The sequence below is a fragment of the Macaca nemestrina genome, unplaced genomic scaffold (genome assembly GCF_043159975.1).
Source record: "Macaca nemestrina isolate mMacNem1 unplaced genomic scaffold, mMacNem.hap1 Scaffold_114, whole genome shotgun sequence".
NCBI classification, from domain to species: Eukaryota; Metazoa; Chordata; class Mammalia; order Primates; family Cercopithecidae; genus Macaca; species Macaca nemestrina.
The window spans coordinates 110,786-127,604 of NW_027257597.1; the positions used below are offsets into that span (position 1 = coordinate 110,786).

Here is a 16,819-nt window from a genome sequence, read left to right on the forward strand (position 1 = left end):
CTCTTGTTGCCCAGGCTGGAGTGCAATGGCATGATCTCGGCTCACCACCACCTCTGCCTCCTGGGTTCAAGCGATTCTCCGGACTCAGCCACCGGAGTACCTGGCATTACAGGCATGTGCCACCACACCTGGCTAATTTTGTATTTTTAGAAAAGACGGGGTTTCTCCATGTTGGTCAGACTTGTCTTGAAGTCCTGACCTCAGGTGATCTGCCCACCTCGGCCTCCCAAAGTGCTGGGATTACAGGCCTGAGCCACCCACTGTGCCCGGTGCTAATTTATCTTTTTTATTTTTATTTTTTTGAGATGGAATTTCACTCGTTTTCCAGGCTGAAGTGCAATGGCGTGATCTCAGCTCACTGCAACCTCTGCCTCCCGGGTTCAAGTGATTCTCCTGTCTCAGCCTCCCAAGTAGCTGGGATTACAGGCATGGGCCACCATGCCCAGATAATTTTGTATTATTAGTAGAGACAGTATTTCTACATGTTGGTCAGGCTGGTCTCAAACTCCCAACCTCAGGGGATCCGCCCGCCTTGGCTTCTCAAAATGCTGAGATTACAGGCGTGAGCCACTGCACCCAGCCATCTTTCATATTCTTGAAATTAATTCAGAGTTCTCTATAATGTAAAACTGTGACTAAACATTGAAAAACAATTATCATGACTATTCCTGCAAAATGTACTTCTGATATTAATCAAATAGGTTTAAGAATTTTCTAGGATTACTGTGTGAAAACACAAGCTTATGTGTGTGTTCATGTGTATTTGTGTGTTTCTATAGATTTAGAAGTACATAAACCAAAACTGCCTCTTAATCATCTACATGAATTTTTAAGATTTTAAAAAATGATTCAGAAGTTTCAATGTTTGCATATACACGAGCTAGATTTGATATGATCATGCAAATCAAAAGGATTTTATCTTTTTCATGTATTCAGCAGAGTATCTTTAGTACTTCAGTTTTTAGTGCAAAAATTGGTTTGTTTATTTAGATAATGTTCAGTTGTGTTGTTGCAAGTCACTCTTCCAGGTTGCAGGCAGCCCTTCATAAATAGAAAGATTCTATTCCTTTCAACAAGGGATTTCTTATTTCCTCCGTAACTTTCTCCAATTCCCTTCTGCCCCAGAATGATTTACTAAAAATTTGGCAATGAAAACCAGTACCAATGGGAGTTTACTTAAATATATCATTTTTCACAGAAGCTATTTTTACTTCTGTTGAAATATAATAAGATCAGTCGGTTCTAATCATTTGTGAATTTTCACCAAATGTTTTCGCTATATGTAGTTGACAATACTGAATCGAAATTGGTATTATTTTACTTTTAGGTAGAAATATTTGTTGAAATCTTAATTCATTTTTTTTCATATTATATGTACTTTTTTGTCTAAGTTTTATTCTAGGGTTGATGATTAAAATTAATATTTTAATTAAGATATCACATGTGTATAATGTGATAATAAAATTAAAGAACTTTAAGCAGAATGCAATAGCAGATGGAGAAGAAAGGGCTTTTTTATTCTTATACATAAAAATAAATTTTGAAAAGTTATAATTTTAAGCTATTTTATCTTAGTAAAATATAATTTTATCAATTTCTATGATATTACATAGAGTACTTCATAAAACATTGTAATATATTTAGCATGAGAACATAATTAGCATGGAAACAAGTGTGAGTTTTATTATAGATTTTAATTCACTGCAAATGATCTCTTGAATGCCCAGTGACTCAGTTACTCATTTATTTTAACTGAGCATTTCCCCTAGGTATCATTCAGAATTAGCAAGACCCATGAAATGGAAAATACGATTTATATTTCATAAAGACTCTTTGATTACCACTTCCCCATCAATTAACACCAACTGGATCTTGCAGTTCTTGAAATACTGAAGATGATGATGGGGGCAACTTTTGTGGTTTAGAGTGATGGGATTATTTAGCATCAATAATATCACTCCTTTTGTTTTTACAATGAAAACTATACATTTTTATAAAGAGTTATTTATAGATACAATGTTAGTTTTCAAACTATTATACATACAAAAACACATTTTTATAGAATAAGATTTGCACGTATGTCAGGCCAGGTGCCTCACGCCTGTAATCCCAGCACTTTGGGAGGCTAAGCGGATCACTTCAGGTGAGGAGTTTGAGACCAGCCTGGCCAACATGGCGAAACCCATCTCTACTAAAAATATAAAAACGAGCCGGGCGTGGTAGCACACACCTGTAATCCCAACTACTCAAGAGGCTGAGGCAGGAGAATCACTTGAATGAGGGATGTGGCAGTGAGCCAAGATCACACCACTGCACTCTAGCCTGGGCAACAGACAGAAACTGTCTCAAAAAAAAAAAAAAAAAAAGATAAAAATAAGGTAACATGTCTATAAGAATATTTAAATACTGATATATTCCTTCTCCCAGTTAAACAGGACATTACATTCTGCCCTTTGAGATGAGTATAACAGAAGACGGTCCTTGCAATATGGAGAAAGATTTGTCACTGCACGCTAAAATGTCAACACTGAGTTTTCTTGTAATGATATCCCAGTACATGGTTAGAAAAATTATGACGAAACAAGTCTGGATCATTCCATGTGTTAAAAAATATCACTTTCTGCTCACGCCTGTAGTCCCAGCACTTTGGGAGGCTGAGGCCGGTGGATCACCTGAGGTCAGGAGTTCTTTGTATATGAAGAGTCACTTGTCTTCTGGCTTAGAATACTCTGTCTTTCAAAAGTTTGTTAGAAGATGTCTTGATGTGAGAACATTTTACTTTATCATATTTGGAGCTACTGAGCTCCTTGGATCTTTATATTCATAATTTTCAATAAATTTGAAAATTTGGGTTCATTATTTATTTAAATATTCTTTCAGTCCACTTCTATCACTCTTCATCTGGGACCCTCACAGTGCACATATTGCTCCGCTTTATGGTTTCCCACAAGTCAATCAAATTTTGTTCACTTATCCTCCATCTTTTTTCTTTCTATTCCTCAGACTCAATAATTTTCATTGTCCTCTCTTCTAGTTTGCTGATTCTTTATTGTGCCTACTCAAGGCTGCTTTTAAAACCTTCTAATTTTTTTATTCCAGTTACTGTACTTTTTAGCTTCAAAATATTTTTGTATTTTTAGGATTCTATCATTTTATTTTTTCATTTTGTTTATACATATTTTCTTGATTTTTTCCATGTCTTCCTTTAGTTCTCTAAGCATCTTTAAGACCGTTGTTTTAAAATCTTTGTCTAGTGAATCTGCTATCAGAACATTTTCAAGAACAGTTTCTGTTCATTTTATTTGTGCTTTTGAACAGGCCATATATTTCTGTGGTCTTTGTATCCCTTGAGATTTTTCTTGAACATTGAACGTTTGAATGTAACAATATGAAACTCTGGAAATTGATTTCCCTGATTCCTCAGGGTTTACTGATTCTGTTTTTATTATTTTTTATTCTTGTATCTTAAAAAGATAGTCAGAGGTGTAACCTTAAAATGTTTTCTGAAGTCACCTCTCAACCTGTGACTTCTCCTGGGCATGCATGATAACTTTCTAAATGCTAGCCTTTACTACCTGGCTTCTAAAAGTTGAAAAAAAAAAAAGTGGGGGGGGGGAGAGAGAAAAAGAAGAGCAGTGGGGCACTGGCCCTTTTAGTTTCATAAAGCTCACTTCAGCCAGTAGGGCGGAGCTTTCAACAATGGGGGGCTAATGTTTCTACCAAAAAATAAAATAATACCAATTTTGATCCAGCCCTGTCAACTACATAGGTTTGAGTGAAAATATTTCGAATATAGCGAAAACATTTGGTGAAAATTCACAAATGAATAGAACTGACTGATCTTTTTATATTTCAACAGCAGTAAAAATACCTTCTATGAAAAATAGTATCTTTAGGTAATCTCCCATTGGTACTGGTTTTCATTGCCAAATTTTGAATGAATCATTCCTGGGGAGAAGGGCATTGGGGAAAGTTACAGAAGAAATAAAAAGTCCCTTGTTGAAAGGTATAGAATCTTTCTATTAATGACGGGTTGCCTGCAACCTGAAGAGTGACTTGCAACAACATAATTGAACATTCTCTAAATAAACAAACCAATTTTTCCACTCAAAACTGAAGTACTAAAGATACTCTCTCCTGAACACATGAAAAATAAAATCCTTTTGATTTGCATGATCATACCAAATTTACCTCCTGCATATGCAAACATCCAAACTTCTGAACCAGTTTTAAAAATCATGTAGATGATTAAGATGCAGTTTTGGTCTATGTAATTCTAAGTCTCCAGAAACATACACACACATACACATAAACACACATATAAGCTCTTACGTTCACAGAGAAATTGATGCTAGAAATTAACTAACTTTTAAACCTATTTGATTAATATCAGTGTATTTTACAGTAGGTCATCAAAATTATTCCTCAATGTTTACTCATGGCTTTATAGAGAGCTCTATGAGTTAATTTCAAAAATAAAAAAGATAAATTATACTAGGTAGCCCTTTATAAAATTAAAATGTGTCCATTAAAATGTTTTTTAAGACTTTTCTAAATTACATATTGCAGACATTTTCCAAAGAACTTTCAAAATGTATTCAGAAATTAAAATACTTACATTTACTGTTAGATTTTGACAATTACTTGTCCTTGATATATAAAAAAACCTTTTATTATATCCAAATGCTTTTAGCCACCAAAGACACACTGGATTTTTTTTAAGTCACAGACAGCTTTAACCTTGCAAGTGCATTATTCCAAAATATGTGAGTTAAATGTGAAAAGGCCAAATCTGCTGTAATGAAAGCCATTCTTTGGATGTCTTTATAGCTGAAGCAGCCAAAAGTCTATACTGAATGACAGAAGAATGAAGGATTCAGATACATATTTTTCCTCTCTCTTATCTAGCATAAAACTGGGATTTATTCAATGAGTTATTCTGTTGTTTCACAAAATTGCACATTTCAAACCAGACAAGTAGATTGATACAGCTCTAAACATTGTAACACAAACTGAAAATTTTAATATTTAACATGATAGTATTAAAAAGTAAAATAATTATATTCCAACAAGCCTAATGAAGATGTATAGTTTTTTTGCTTTTTTATTCCATGTATCTTTCAATGTCTAAATATTATCACCTTCTGTAAGTGGTATGATTTCCAATTCATGATAAAAGAATTGCAGGATTTCTGCCAGAATACAATTAAAGCAACTAATAAGTAACTGTAAACATAATTTTTTATATAATAGTAGCAAACATTATTAAATATAAAAAGGGTTTTAACAAAGTCCCTTCTCTTGTCAGTTAAACAACTGACATATCCATGCATGATTCTTTTTAATTCCAGTGATTGTTATTGAAAGACAAGAAAATGCACATTATTCAAAATACTACTGATTAAATTTTCATTGTCAGTTTACAATAAAGCTAATATTTTAACTTGTTTTATGTCTTTACTGATTGGATTTTCTTTATAAGACAAATTTGTGCTAATAAGTTATTGGAGATGAAACCAAATTTCTATCCAAATCTTTCATAATCTTATAATGAGGGTCTTACAGCTAGAGAATAATCAGAAATAATTTAAAATTAAGGAATTATATGACAAGTTCCCTAGAGGTGATATATGCACAACCAACATTATATTAGTTTAAATTTTACAATGTTGAACGTATATTACTCAACATATTATGTTGAATTATGTCACGGGTAATTTTTTAAAATTCAGAGTCTCCCTGTGTTGCCCAGGCTGCAGTGCAGTGGTGTCATCATAGCTCACTGTCACCTCAAACTCCTGAACTCAAGATACCCTCCCAACTTCAGCCTCCTGAGTAGCTGGGACTACAGGTGTGCACCACCATACCCCGCTGTGTGTGTGCACATGTTTTGTGTTTTTTGGTTTTTTTTTGGTAGAGACAGCATCTCATCATGTTACCCTGGCTAATCTTTGCTCCTGGCCACAAGCAAGTTTTCTACTTCAGCCTTCCAAAGTGTTGGAATTATAGGTGTGAGCCTCTGTGCTGACCTAAGGGTTAATTTCATGTGTCAACTTGACTGGGTTAAAGAATGCCCAGATAGCTGGGGAAACACCCTTTCTGGGAGTGTCTGTGAGGATGTTTCTGTATTAGCATTTGAACCTGTAGTAAACAATCAGGAGAAAAAAAGGTCCACTCTCACCACTGTTGGTGGACATCATCCAATTCATTAGAGACTGCCCCAATAGAACAAAAAGCAGAGGATGGGTTCCCCAGCTCACAGACAGTACACTGGACTTGTGGGCCTCCACAGTAATAAATGTGAGCTGATTCCCATCACGCATCTCTCCTTATATATTTCTGTGTGTCCTATTGATATATATGTGTGTGTGTGTGTATAGAGTTTATTATAATAATAAAGTTTAAAATAACTACTTATTAATTTAAGTGAGCTAATAATTTTTAAAAGCCCACAACGATGCCGATTTTCTCTAACCCTTGAGAGAACATCCACTTATCTATGGCCAATGGTCAATCAGAGTTTAATAAGATAGTATGTCTCATTTATTGAGCATTTTCTATGTTTCAAACCCTGCCCAAGTCCCATTATGCATGCTAATACCCTGATCCTTACCACTTGGTGAGAGAGTTATTAATATTCAAACTTTCAGATGAGAGGATGAAGCTGGACAAGTTCAGTTAGCTGCTGGAGTCTTGTACAGTTAAATGATGAAATAACTAAAATCCAGTAGTGTGACTTCTACATATATACTTTTTGCTTTGTGCTTCATTATCTTGGAAATTCAGTTCCCACACTTCTCTATGCACTTTTAGAAAGAGATAGACATTCACAGGCTCTAAACTGAAGTACTACATTCCCAGTATTGTACTTTCCAAAAGGTACACAAGCAGGCAGTAACCATTCTTACTATCCACACTGTATAGCCATTTTGTCCCTGTTGGGAAATGTCCCAGGAAATCCTACTGATTGCAAATATTTTTAATCTAAGTTATGACTTAGGTAAACTTTACTTATTCTACTTCCCTTAATATTTCCTTCTTTTCAAATTTACCCTTTTTAAATTTTTCATTTTTGGTGAACAATTTACAATAATAAATTAGGAACATCAATATTTAACTCTATAAAATGTCTGTTTATAAAATTATTCATATGAATTTTCACTGGCCTTTTACTCTCATATTAATAAGGAGAAGGCTACTGGCAAGAAACAAAGCAAAACAAAATGCACACAAAAAAAATCCTTTAAAATTTTGGGATACTGAAGTATTCTGGTTTTAAGCATTTGATCTTATGAACTTGTTAATGAATGTTAATATTCTTCACTGAAATCTCCTACCTATATTTTTATGCTTCTTAGCAAGTTGAGTTTACCGATCAATGATGTATATTACCCTATTATTCTTCTAAATTGAGTATAGGTAGTAGAAAGGCCACAAATAGCTTATTTTCTTAGATACTTTCTCAAAGTAGTTTCATATTCTTTTATTCTCCTTCAGTATTTTATTATCTAATATATATGTCTAAAACAATATGTACAACAGGCCAATAAATGGCTCTGTTTAGCTAAGTTTACTCTAGTTGAATTACCATGAAAATGTTAGGTCTAAATTTCTAATTATGAACAATAATTTTTTTGAAGAGCTCTGATTTTCCCAAGAACACAATACTCCAGATTATCTTAAGTTTACACATGTAAAAGAGAAAGAAATATGTATGAAAATATCATAACTCTTCTTTAGCTATTAGAATTTTTCAACTGAGGTTTTAAATAATCACCAATTTGGTATCACTCCTTTGCAGTCTTTAGCTCTCAATATACAGTTGACACTTTCAATTTCTGGGGATTTCTGACTTTAAGGTACTCATTAAAGGATGTTTAAGAAATGAAGCAGGGAATGAAATGACTTTTATTTTAAAAGTAAGTGCAAAAAAAATTATGAAGATGGAGCCTGAAGAATATGAAAGGCAGACAGTACCAAATGCTGGTGATGCTGGTAGGAATGCAAATGTTACACCACTTTGGAAGACAGTTCGTCTAACTTTTCACAAAACAAAGCAAAACTCTTATCATAAAATCTAGCAATCATGCTCCTTGGTATTTACCCAAAGAAGGTGACAGCACATCCACCCAAAAACCTTCACAAGAATGTTTATAGCAACTTAATTAAAAATTGCCAAACTTGGGAGTAACCAAGGTATCCTTAATTAGGTAAATGGATAAACTGTAATATATCCAAATAATGAAATAGTATTCAGCATTAAAAAGTAATGACCCATCAAGTCATAAATCAGGTTGATTTGTTTCAACTGAAATTCATGATCTCAAAGCTCATGTCTTTATATTTCCCAGAAAAAAATAATATTCCCTGCTCCATTCACTCTCATCCTTTCCCAGAGTCACAGTTCATGTTTATTTTTTCCGCTTTCATTTTTACTTTGTTGATGACTTTATTTTCTATTTCACTTGTAAAAAAGTAATAATTTGACAAGAACTTCAAAATCTCCAGTCGCTACAGCTGCTCACCTTCATATATCCATACCTACATTCTGTTACATCTCATTTCCATATGGGCGAACTGTCTTTGCTTCTAAATAATGTTCACTCCTCTTACTGTGACTAAGGCTTGCCCACTTGTTTTATTAGTCAGGATTCTCTAGAAGGACAGGACTAATAGTATAAATAAATATATAAATATATATTATATATATTATATTATATACATATATATTGTGTGTATATATATATGAGTTTTAAAGAGTATTGACTCACACAATCACAAAGTGAAGTTCCAAGATAGGTCATCTGTAAGAGCCAGTCCAAGTACCAAAACCTCAAAAGTAGGGAAGCCAACAGTGCAGCCTTCAGTCTGTGGCCCAAGACCCAAGAGCCCCTGGCAAACCACTGAGGAAGGTTCAAGAGTCCAAACGCTGAAGAACTTGGAGTTTGATGTTGGAGGGCAGGAAGCATCCAGCATGGGAGAAGGATGGAGGCCAGAAGACTTAGCCAGTCTAGCCCTTCCATGTTCCTCTGCCTTTTATCCTAGCTGTGCTGGCAGCTGATTAGAGGGTGCCCGCGCAGACTGACGGTGGGTCTGCATCTCCCAATTCACTGACTCAACTGTTAACCTCCCTTCGTGACACCCTCACAGACACATCCAGGAATGATACTTTGCATCCTTCAACCTAATCAAGGTGACACTCAGTATTAACCATCACACCTGTTATCTACTCATGCCTATCATTCCAACAATACTCTTCTTCTGCATCTGAAATTGTGTAATTCCTCTACCAAGTTCTTCACATAAAAAAACAAGAAAATAAAATTATGTCATTTAATGTGAAAAAAAAAAAACAACTTTATCCCAGTTGGCCTCCATCTGGAACCCGATTTCCCCTCTTTTTTAGCAGTTTATGTCTAATCTTTGTGTTCAATTACTCTACTCCCATTCGCTCTTGAACCTATTTCATTCAGGCGTATTTTCTTCTGCTTCTACACTGGGACAGTTATGAAGGTGATGAATACAAGTAACTACTTATACATTGGCCATATATTTATATATAAACAAAGAATACAGTTCTAAGTGTAAGGTATCCTGCTATATTATACTTAGCAACAGTGTCTTCAATCTACTCCTTTGACATCATGATCACTGTTCCTTGAAATATTTTTTTCTTCAGACACCATATTCTCTTAGTTTTTCTCCAGCCTCCCTAGATAATTCTTGTCCTCCTTATCGTCCTTACCTCCTCCCAAAATTTGAAGTTTCCCAGATTTCTCTACTATTTGAATTACCCTTTGCTACACACCAACATTTCTTAAATCCAGTTTCATGATTTAGGTATGCTTATAACTGCCACACAATTCTTCATATTCAATTTGGATAGTTACTCAATGTTTGTGTTGAATCATTCTCATCATCCTGACTTAAGTAACAGGGCTTGGGGCTTGAAATTTTTACCTTTAAAGAAAGTTACACTTATTTCACATAATACACAGAAATAAATGTCCTGAATATTAAAAACATTATAAAGAAAACACTATTTATTACATCATAATTATATTCCTCTACATTTATGTCAAGACTGTTAAAGTTTCAAAGTTCACATATGTCTTTAATATTTACAATGAATTCTGATGACACAAGTTTAGCTCTCACCTTCTTGTTCTTTTAGAATTGTTCTTTGATATTTATCAGGATATACGATTATCCAACTAAAAACTAGGTTTCCTATCAGTCCTTCTGTCATCCTAGTTTAGGATTTTTCCCAGAATTTTTCATGTTTAACTACCTTATTAATGGTTGCATTAAGGTAGGCCCTGAAGGTTTCTGTGCTTCCAGATTCTCCCCTGATTTCCTCTCACAGTACATGAGACATCTGTGTGGGCACAGCAAGAAGGGTTCTCACTGTGACAGAAGCTTGTATCTAAATGATGTCCGGTAATATAACCAGTCTCTCCATTCTTAACTCTCTCTGGATGCACACAACGCAGCCAACAGTCTCCTTTTCTATGGCAGTAGGCATACGAAAATAAGCTATTTTTAAAACTATTTTATAATTTTCTTCAGAACAATTTTTTAGATCTGCCGATACAATAAAAATAAATTGCTGATAATAAATATTTCAAAAAGTATGTAAGTATGTTTAGCACTCCCCTTCTCCCCTCAAAGTTGCTCGGGTTTGGACAATAAATTCTATAGCCACACTACTATTTAGTCACCATTTTAAAGATCAAATTTGCCTACACTTCCTCGCCCCTTTGAAGTTGCCTGGAAAATAACACCGTTGCAGTTCCCATGGAACCAGGAATAGAGACCTTATGTTGAGCATGCATGGGAGTAAGAGCCACTAAAGATGGGTGTCTAGGAGAAGACATGGAACAGAGACTCCCACCGGCCCTGGATCCCTCAACTGCACACTGTTACTCAAGAGAGAAATAAAGTGCTTCTTAAGACATTATATTTTGGTGTCTTGTTGCTACAGGAGTTTAGTCAGTCTCCAAAGTAGTATATTCCCTAAATAACAAAGATTGAACCTTATTTGTACTGCTCCACATTTAGGGAGCAATAAGAAAATCTTACTGAAACCTGGCAAGCCATGACTAATGACCATTTTTCCTTCTCAAACTAGGGCCAGAATGCAAAGGATTCTGGATAAAAGAGCTCTTGGCTGCTATCAGAACCAAAAAAGAGTAACTAAGAGCAACTTCCGGTGAAGGGCACACTGAGAAAGGAAATCACACATAAATGCAAATCTTCCTGCAGGTTCCCTCATGCTGCTGGGCAGAGTCTGGAGACCTGAACAGGGTAGTGGCTGCCAAGAGTCATCTGCTCTCATCTCTGAGGGTGTGGCCAGGCAGGACCTGCAATAGAAGGGGCGGCCAAGAGATGCCACAGTGCCTCCACAGAGGACTGGGAGCGAGCCACAAGCCTGCCTCACAGTCCAGCTGCCACAGCCCTGAGGGATCCTAAGTGGACCCAGAGCCCACTCACACCCTCTCCTCAGCTGGCGACAGAGCCAGGGCCCCGCCTTCCCAATCGAGGCAAGAATGGAGGGTGGAGCAGCTGTGATCAATACCTGCACCAAGGCCATGCACACTCACCACTCTCAACCAACAACCCAGTGTTTTCTAAAACAAGGGACAGTCCAATCAGGAGAGGCCCAGCCTGCTCAATCTGGTCCTGCATTATATAGATGGAGAAACTGAGGCCCAGAAGGTTGAGTGCCAAGGAGACCGACTCAGGCCACACGAAGGCGGCACTCACACCCAGACAATCAGCCCTGAGCTAGGTCTGGCCGCCCCCACAGTCAAGAGCCCCAGGCTTGGACGCCCACCCTGCAGTGACCAGTACCTTTGAACGCCTCCAGCAGGTGCTTTTCCATATACCAGCAGGCAGTTTTGAAGTTGGGAAACTGAGTCAGACTGCCCAGTTTCAACATCCGTTACACTTCATATGCTCTGGAAGCCACCAAATAGCCGCTTTCAGTGCACTGACCATCAAGCAGGTGATGCTGGGGGTGGATCCAGGTCCCAGGCACGCCAGCTCAGGCTTCCCCATTGGGCCCTGCATAGCTGAGGTGGACGAGGCGACAATTGCCCCTGGGTGGCTGCAGGCCTTGGGGCCCATGAGAGCTCTGTCAGTGCCTGAGAAGAGAAAGGAGCAGCCTTTTAAGCAACCCCAACCCCACCAAGGGCAACTATGACCGTCCAGCAGCCAGATGACTCGAGGAGCCGGCCTGCACGACCCCAGAGCCCACCTCCTCCTTCCCTCCACATCACGAAGAGGCCCATCAAGGCTGACGGTCATGTCCAGGTCACCCACAGGGGGGGTGAGCCAGTACTCAGCCCGAGGTGTCCGGCACCGACCCAGCTAGAGGGAGGACCCTATCCTACGGAGCCTGAGGGCAGACAGCACACAAGGCACTACCTCCTCTGCATCTCCACGTTCAGGCTGTGGAGAAAATGTCCTGTGAGGGCCAGGCAGTCCACAGGGGTGAGTGTGACATAGATCCTGTCTGGGAGAGAGAGAGGAGTGGCTGGCACCTCACCTGGCTCCCATGAAGGGGCTTCTCATGGCTCCAGATCAGGGAGCAGCAGAGACCAGCACAGGCCTTTCCAGGCCCAGCTTAGGCTCCAGCTCCTGCCCGCCTGTGCCTTGGTGCCCTGTCCACCGCTGCAGCTTCACCAGCAGCCTGGGGCCTCCCTGGGAGCAGCTCTCTGGTCCTAGCCCCACCCTAGGCTCCATGGAAGGGAGTTGGGGAGAGACTGCATCTCAGGCAGCACAGACTAGTCAGTCCAGCCCTGCACCACACAGACAGGGAAACCGAGGCCCAGAGCTGAGGGGACTCGCTCAGGCCACATGAGGGCAGTACTCAGACAGAGAGAGGAAGCTCCAGCCTATGTCCAGCTCCCCCGGCCTCCCAACCACACTCAGGGCCAGGAGACAAGACCGGGGCAGCTACATCACCACCAGAGTTGGGACTGGATCCCAGGTTATCCTTGGAGACAGCTTGGGCCAGACCCTGGGAAATCCACAGCTCTTTCCTAAATAGCTGTGACTGTGAGGAAACTGATGGAAGGAGGAGGGACTCATAGATGACAGAAGATTCTGAAGCTTATAAATCATTAAAGTGTGAGGGCCTCAGTTTGATACTTACTTAAAATGAGAAAAAAAAAACCCTATAAAACAATGTGAAAATCTGAACACCAATTGGCTATTTGATGATACTAGGGAATTGCTGTTAATTGTTCATTTTTTCAAGATGTGGGAACAGTATTGTAGCTATGTTATTTTAGAAGGAAAGGAAGTCCTTCAGAAATAGTGGAATATTTATTGAAACGGCAGAATATCTGGGATTTGTTCTAACATCATCTAGGGGCACAAAGTGGCTCACGACGGGCTTTCTCCTTCAGCACAGACTCAAAATGTCCCCTAATATTGACTTAATGAGCAGCTAGCACCCTCTTCCCTCACTGGTTCTGATGTCGTGGCTGCTGTTCCCACACAAGGCTCTCTGAGCTGGGTCTCCAGCCGTGGGCTCAGTCACAGTGAGCCCAGCCAGGCTGTGAAGGGGCCTGACTGGCTGTGCAGCTCCAAGGTGTCCTCAGTGGTGATGAATGCCCATGCTGAGCAGACAGCACAAGCCCCACTGCTGGCCCCTCTGCAGGGACTGGGCTGGGATGGCATTAAGTTCTGGACAAGGGAGCAGGCATGCCAGGGATGCCAAGAGACCCCATGGTGGGGACACGGCCTGAGAGGCCAGTAACCTTGATGAGGGCCTGCAAGCCCTAGGACACAGTCCCCAAAGCTGCCAGCACTCACCTGAGGGAATGAAGAGGGTCTGGCCCTGCATTTGTCGACCTGGTGGGCAAAGAACATCTCGCTGTGGTTAGAGGCAGACCGCCAGCACTCACACAGATGTTGGCTGAGGCTGGCCTGATGAGACAGAAGGTTCTCTCCCCCTGCCAAGAGAGCCTGTTGGCAGAACCGCCCATGACAGTACAAAGGGTGGGGGTGCAAGTGATAGGTCCTAATGTGAAAAGTACCCTGTTCAGGTCCACGACTCCCGTCTGCACCACTGAGGACACAGGGGCTTCGCAATTCAGAAGTGTGCGTGTTAGGAAGATTCTGGGTATCTGGGCCCCCAGCATAATCAAGGGCTAAAGCCCATAATCCCACATTACATTGTTTTGAGGCACTACAAATGGCGTGGATGCCTAGGTTGCAAATAAAGCTGCAACTGGCTGTCAAAAGAATTCCAGGTAGCTCCACTCTTGAGAACCACTTGGATCCCAGGCTGGGTCAAATGATGCCACTGTGTTCCAGGTGGTCTTATGCCTGGCCCCAGGAGGGGTTCTGCACCGGGAGCAGAGAGACCCCTGTCCTACGGCAGTGGAGCCAAGGCAGGTTCTGAGGGTGCCCCAGTGACTTCCTCAAGGCCTCCCAGAGGTGGGATAAGCATACCCACCCGCCCCCAGCTACAGCCCCAGCGGGTCTGGAGAAGCTCAGTGAGCAGCTAGGGGAGCCCGCAGCTTAAGGTTTCCTTTGTTTCTTTTGCTATTTTTCATTTTTCTTCTGGCTTTTCTAGCTTCCCTCTCTCGGCCTCGATGGTGAGGCTCCTAGCCATCCCCGTCTGCTCAGATGCCCTCATCCTGCCCGCTAGGTCCTGTGCGGGGCCCTAGCTATGGCTCACCCCTCTTTCAGGATGTCCTCACAACACCCCCCTTTCTCCTCTAAGTGCACAGTCACCCAGCGGCCTCATCCAATGGTTATTGAGCCTGAATCCCATTAGAAAAATGAGACATTTGTGCGCTTATCTGATCCCACATGCACCCCCGCCCCTCCATCCAGGGATGTCTCCATGGCCTCCTGTCCCAGGGATGGATGGTCCGAGGGCCCTCTGGGGAGTGGCATCTTGGCCACAGTCAGGGCTCGTGGGACTGCAGACAATCTTGCAGATGGGTCATGGCCACAGCACAGCTGAGGTGTTCCAAGGGGCGTGGCTTACTTTGAACACGCGGTATCAGGCAGAGGTGCCCCGAGTCGATGTGGAAGTTGGTGTAGCTTTCCTTCATGCAGATCAGGTAGTACTGGGTCACTTTGGGCTTGGCCAGCAATATATCGTCTAGCCAGTAGTTTTCTACCCAGGGCAGTTTCTTCATGATGTTAGGTGGCTCCACGAAGCTGGGCATCCTGGGGGTGGGAGAGGAAGGTAGAGAGGGAACCTGAGACTCCCTTTCTGATGTCCCCTGGAGTGGGAAACATGCTCTGTGAGGTGCGTCCCACACTCTCACCACCTGCAGGCCACGCGTCACAGCTGTCATTTCACAGAGGAGCAAACAGGATTACAGAGGGCGGAATGAGCCCAGGCACTGGCTGTGGCCCTGGCGGGAGACTGGGTCTGATGCTGGCCTCCACTCCCAGAAGACAATGAGAAGGCCCCAAAACCATCCACCCCTGAGAAGGAGCCTCCTTTCCTGCAAACTGGAAAGTGAGTCCGGATTGGCCATGTGCATGTGACTGTGGCAAGCAGAGCTGCAGCGTAGATATCATTTCTCACACTCAGTCCAGGCACCTCTGGTGTCACCTGGATAACAGCCACTGCTCCTCAGAGCTGACAACAGGGCACCTGCGACCCCTAGCCTTGTCAGATCACAGTCAAATCCAGCCGACTCATATCCAGGGAAGAGAGGGAAATGCAAAGCCTTCGATTCAATGAAGTGTAAACTGTCCTGGATAAAATGCACTACATTTTATCAAAAACATCAAACTAGGCCAGGCACGGTGACTCACACCTGTAGTATCAGCACTTTGGGAGGCTGCAGTGGACAGATCACAACGTCAGGAGTTCGAAACCAGCCTGGCCAACATGCTGAAACCCTGTCCCTACTAAAGATACAAAAACTAGCTGGGCATGGTGGCGTGCCTGTAATCCCAGGTACTCGGGAGGCTGAGGCAGGAGAATCACTTGAATCCAGGAGGCAGAGGTTGCTGTGAGCTGAGATCACCCTATCGCCCTCCAGCCTGGGTGACAGAGTGAGCCTCCACCTCAAAAAAAAAAAAAAAAGTCATCACCTTTACATCTCCAGCAGGTTCCAAACTAGCACCCTTTTCCATCCTCCAGGAGTCCTCATTGCCCCCATGCCTGCCCACTGCCAACTTCTGAACACTCAGCAATCTGGGCACCTTGATGCCCACAGGAGAGGGTTCCCTGCCACAAGGGCCCTTGCAACCCACCTCCAGCTGGGTCTTTCAAACACCACACACGATGGGGGCCAGGCTGTCCCTGCCTCCCACTACACCCTCAAATGTCCTTCTTTTCCTTGCTTGGCTTGCTTAGGTACAGGCCACACCTTTCTCTGAGTTGGTGGGGGGTGGTCCTAAAGCCCCCATGGACACGCAAGGTCACCATGAGCAAGAGTCCAGATGTGACATGTGTCTGAATGACCAGCAGTGGGCACATCACTTTAGACCTGCCACACAGCAGGCATCTGTCTGGTCTAGGGGTACATTGGTCATTGCGGGCCCCCGTGAGGCAGCAGGCCCCAAGAGCTACCCCAGACAACCCATGGGGTCAGGCCTGACCTTACCTACTTGGCCAACATTCTAGGAGACAGACTTAATGATGAAGCAGAGCCCACTCCATGGCCCTGACCCAAGCTCATGTGAAGGCTCTGATAGGTCAGTGACCAATAAAAGTTGCAAACAACCTTCTAATGGTCCACGGACTGGGCCAGTGGACACAGGAGGCAAAGGGATGGCCCTGAAAGGCCCAATGGAAAACCACAGGCCAAAGTACCCTCTCTCCCCCTAGCTC

The 16,819-nt window shown here is 41.6% G+C and overlaps 1 protein-coding gene across 4 annotated transcripts in view; it reads right to left on the reverse strand.

Annotated features, from left to right (window-relative positions):
• The window catches only part of LOC139361239 (lysine-specific demethylase PHF2-like), a 65,289-nt gene that overhangs the window by 45,711 nt on the left and 2,759 nt on the right, over positions 1 to 16,819 (reverse strand). For 3 of the 4 annotated variants that reach the window (XM_071089817.1, XM_071089815.1, XM_071089816.1), the window contains exons 1-3: positions 15,011 to 15,826; positions 13,825 to 13,964; positions 11,854 to 12,146 (exon numbers count right to left, since the gene is read on the reverse strand). In XM_071089817.1, the coding sequence (XP_070945918.1) occupies positions 12,000 to 12,146; positions 13,825 to 13,964; positions 15,011 to 15,326 (603 nt within the window). In that variant the 5' untranslated portion in view covers positions 15,327 to 15,826 and the 3' untranslated portion in view covers positions 11,854 to 11,999. Of the gene's footprint in view, positions 1 to 11,853; positions 12,147 to 13,824; positions 13,965 to 15,010; positions 15,827 to 16,819 lie in introns of those variants that run through there. The other variant, XM_071089818.1, reaches the window with a different exon arrangement.